The sequence below is a fragment of the Colias eurytheme genome, chromosome 20 (genome assembly GCF_061535395.1).
Source record: "Colias eurytheme isolate Ceu_HAF_F1 chromosome 20, ilColEury1 Martin Lab GWU primary, whole genome shotgun sequence".
NCBI lineage: Eukaryota > Metazoa > Arthropoda > Insecta > Lepidoptera > Pieridae > Colias > Colias eurytheme.
In genome coordinates, this window is record NC_142999.1 from 8,353,461 (window position 1) to 8,357,463 (window position 4,003).

The following is a 4,003-nucleotide window of genomic DNA, read 5'->3' on the forward strand; positions in this document are numbered from 1 at the left end:
GCGCGGTTTCACCCTCAGACGAACCCGGGGCCAAAATTAGTATTTCTATAAAGCATGTGTTATCCTGATGTATAAACCCACAGAACATATAAAATAACACAATGTTCTGTGTATAAACCTATATTACTGTTTACCCATTGAGCCCCGAACGGCCCAATCGGTCCACGACACAATAGATTTTCTATTGTGTCTATGATTCCGGAGCCTGAGTTATAGTTTCATACAATTCTGTGGAGCAGGTGATGTTGTAGTGGGGTATTTCAGAATTTTAATCCTTTCTACACAAACATATATCTACCTAAAATAAAAAATATTAAAAATGTAGGGGAGATGGGACCAAAGGGGGCACCTTACGGGAAAATTAAAAAAAATGAAGTTTGAAAAGAAGTTAATTCATTTATTTTTTTGCCAAAAGTTCCATTAATAAATACTTTTGAATGCTAAGTGGTTAAATTTGTCAAAAGTTAAAGTATATAATAATTATTAACAGATTACTAAAAGCCTACGATTGCCCGCTTTGCCCGAAGGGGAGGCCTAAAGCGGGCTTTCGTTTAGGGCAAAACGGGCAGTAGTTGGGTAAAGCGGGCAGGCCTGGATTTAAACAGTAGATTTCAAAATATACAGCCACAAATAATATATACTTACAATAATAAATAGAGTAAAAGACACAAAAATATTTTATAAGTTATGTATTTCAAACAGTCATACAATTATTTTTAAATGAATATATGAAACAAAGGAACTTCTTAGGAGCTTTAAACTTTTAGGTACAATACTTCCAGATATATCTGAAATAATATTTAAAAAAATAACGCCCTGTTTACAGTCTATCATTATTTAGTCTCTAATAAGCGATACAATTATTTCATATACATATATATTTTTTTATAAATCCTAAAATAATGTAATAGGTAGGTATACAATTTCCAAAAATTCTTGTTTAGACAGCCCGTAAAATAAAGAGTCCATGTGGAATACGTATTCCAAAAGCTCCATTTCTTGTTCCGTAGAAAAGACAGTAAGTAGTAAACCTACCAAGCTTTACATTACACGAACCCAATTTAAGATGTCTGCAATGTCGTTCTTGGAATCCCATATTTAGTTGTTACTTTTTTGACAGGTTTTCCTAACTCTTGCACTTCTCGTTTTGCTTGCTGCATAGTTGAGCGTTGCCATGAGGCTTGTGAAGTTTTACGCTTATATTTACGCCGTTTATAAGCGGTCATCTGAAAGGAAAATGCAAATTAACAAAAGAATGTAGGTAACATTTTAGCGGACGGGGCAAAGCGGGCGCGTGCCCGCTTTACCCTGCCCGCTTTGCCTTTTTCGACATTTGAAAGGTTCAGACGAAATTCTACCTCAAAATTTTTAGACACGTGGATTTTTATGGAACCAAAATATGACCAGATAGCCACTTAATAACTAACAAATTTTGGTTAAAGGATTGTAAACACCAAAATAACAAGTCAATAACTGCGTTAAAAACAACCGACTTCAAACTTGCACTTGCAACATTTACAAATACAGACAAAAATGTTCATAAAATAAAAACTACTGGGCCTATCCGAATAAAATTTTTATGGGACCAATTCGACACCATCCCGCATCGAACAAAAAAAGAATCACGTAAATCGGTTCAGAAACCACGGAGTAATCGGTGTCCTCCTCCTCCTTTTTTTTGAAGTCGGTTAAAAAGAACACATATTACATACCTTGCAATATTTTTCAAAAATCGTCGAAAAACATTTATTTGTTGCAGCTTGTAAGTGCGTGCTCGCAAGCGAATCCAACGAGTGCCGCGAGGTGGGAGGGGTGTGGGGATCGTGCTCACGAGTCGCGCGCGCGCCATTATTTAAAATTCCGATACTATACTGAGTGCCCTCTTTAGGCTCTGTGCCCACTTTAGGCCCCTTTCCCCTAACTATTTTCGTATTTTTTACTATTTTAGTTTTCCATGGTCAAGTACCTCCCTGAACACTATTTAGTAGCTAATGTATGTACACAATCAAAATTACACCTTGATTAATCGTTTGTTTATAAGTTACATGGAAAAATATAAAAACTATAGAAAAATAGTGCAATTATAACGTTAATTTCTTGTTATAAACAAGCTTGGTCTTATTTCTTCGCTCCCTTGGTTTTATAAAAATAAAATGGTTCAATGGAGTATCGAATTCAGGTACAAATACTGATGTTGATTGATGTTATTATATTGTTTTATACATCACTAGCTTTCCGCCTGCGGCTTCGCCCGCGTTCTCAAAGAAGAGTCCCCGCATAGTTCCCGTTCCAGTGGGATTTCCGGGATAAAACCTATGCTATGTGTTTATCCAAGTTACCCTCTATATGACGTGTGCTAAATTTCATGCAAATACATCCAAGGAATAAAAAGTTTCATACAAACTTCTATCCCCTATATTACCCCTTTAGCGGATGAATTTTCTAAAATCCTTTCTTAGGGGACGCCTACGTTATGACATCTACCTGCATGCCAATAAATTTCAGCCCGATACGTCCAGCGGTTTGGGCTGTGCGTTGATAGATCACTATATCAGTCACCTTTGAGTTTTATATAATATAGATTAGAGATACATGATCATTATCTATTAAGTAGTTTATTATGTACTAGTAGTACTATGAAGTAAAAAATAGTAAAGCTTTACATATGCTAACCTTTAGAAAAAGTTCATTTTTATTTCCAACTAGCGGTCCGCCCCGGCTTCGCCCGTGGTACATGTTTACGTTTTCTCTACGTAGGGACCATCCTCGTACTTCAAGGAATATAATAAAAAAAAAATTATCGAAATCGGTTCAGCCGTTCTCGAGTTATGCGCTTACCAACACATTTTGCGATTCATTTTTATATTTCCAATAATATTTTTAAAACTTAAATATACTCATATTATAAAGCTGAAGAGTTTGTTGTTTGAACGCGCTAATCTCAAGAACTACTGGTCCGATTTAAAAAATTCTTTCGGTGTTAGTAGCCCATTTATCGAGGATAGGCTACCTATATAAAATATCATCACGCTAAGACCAATAGGAGCGGATCAATGCAGGTAAAACCGCGGGACACGGCTAGTTATTTTACAAGAGATGGCGCAGGATAGAGTCAAATTGAGGCTCTTATTTTCGGTGGCCTTGACTTTGGGTCATTATGCAACTCTAGGAAGTAGGTAAGTATGCATTATTTTTTACATTATTTAGTTGATGTTTGACGTTACAATATTTTAAATGTATTAGAAACACATCATTTAAAAGAAAAATCAACCGTGTTTCAAGACAAAGAAAAGCTGTTTTACATTAATAAATAAACAAGAAGGTAAGTACATTTAATCCGCCTTACAAATAGGTTCATGATACATATTATTCGCATACAGAAATGTCATCAAAGTTTAAGTTATGTAAATAACCAAACTACGTATTATTGACCTATTGATTACATACATACCATTTGTTCGAGAAAACAACACATAAAGCATGTCTGAAGACCGTTACGTGTGTCGTCAGTTGGTATTTACTATTTTGATACTGTGGAGTATAAATTGTGTTGTAATTACGTAATTTGCTTTTAATAAATGTATTTCTGTTTTATTTTAAAGTATGCGCAAAAGACTCACGTTTTTGGGAACGTTGACTCTAGCTTGGTAGAAAATGCTAAAATTCTAAACCTTTGTTATAGTTTTTGTGAATAATTGTTACATTAATAAAAATATACACATATTAATATAATATTGTGTAAACTTTAAGGCATAAAAATCCATATATTTTGTACAGTTTTATAATAATAAATTGGCTTTTGTGTATGTATGTATGTATGTATGGTTTTCACGCATAAACTACTGGACCGATTTTGATGAAATTTGGCACAGATAATCTTTAGACCCTGAGAAAGAACATAGGCTACCTTTTATTGCAAAATATGTACCACGGGCGAAGCCGGGGCGGACCGCTAGTTTATATTGTAGAGAATCAATGAATCATCATCACACTTTTGAGCAGG

The 4,003-nt window shown here is 34.8% G+C and overlaps 1 protein-coding gene across 1 annotated transcript; it reads right to left on the reverse strand.

Annotated features, from left to right (window-relative positions):
• Positions 1 to 734: 734 nt before the first annotated feature.
• On the reverse strand, positions 735 to 3,365 carry LOC149899809 (uncharacterized). The gene is made up of 3 exons (XM_090114054.1): positions 3,347 to 3,365; positions 1,713 to 1,921; positions 735 to 1,226 (listed from the first exon to the last, which is right to left on the reverse strand). The coding sequence occupies exons 1-3, from the start codon at positions 3,363 to 3,365 to the stop codon at positions 1,062 to 1,064; spliced, it is 393 nt and encodes a 130-aa protein (XP_089970180.1). The 3' UTR covers positions 735 to 1,061.
• Positions 3,366 to 4,003: the final 638 nt, after the last annotated feature.

Excerpts from the sequence above, each read along its gene's own strand:
- LOC149899809 (XM_090114054.1), bottom strand. Across the intron at positions 1,227-1,712 it reads TTTTTGAAAAATATTGCAAG|ATGACCGCTTATAAACGGCG; the intron begins GTATGTAATATG and ends TTTTCCTTTCAG.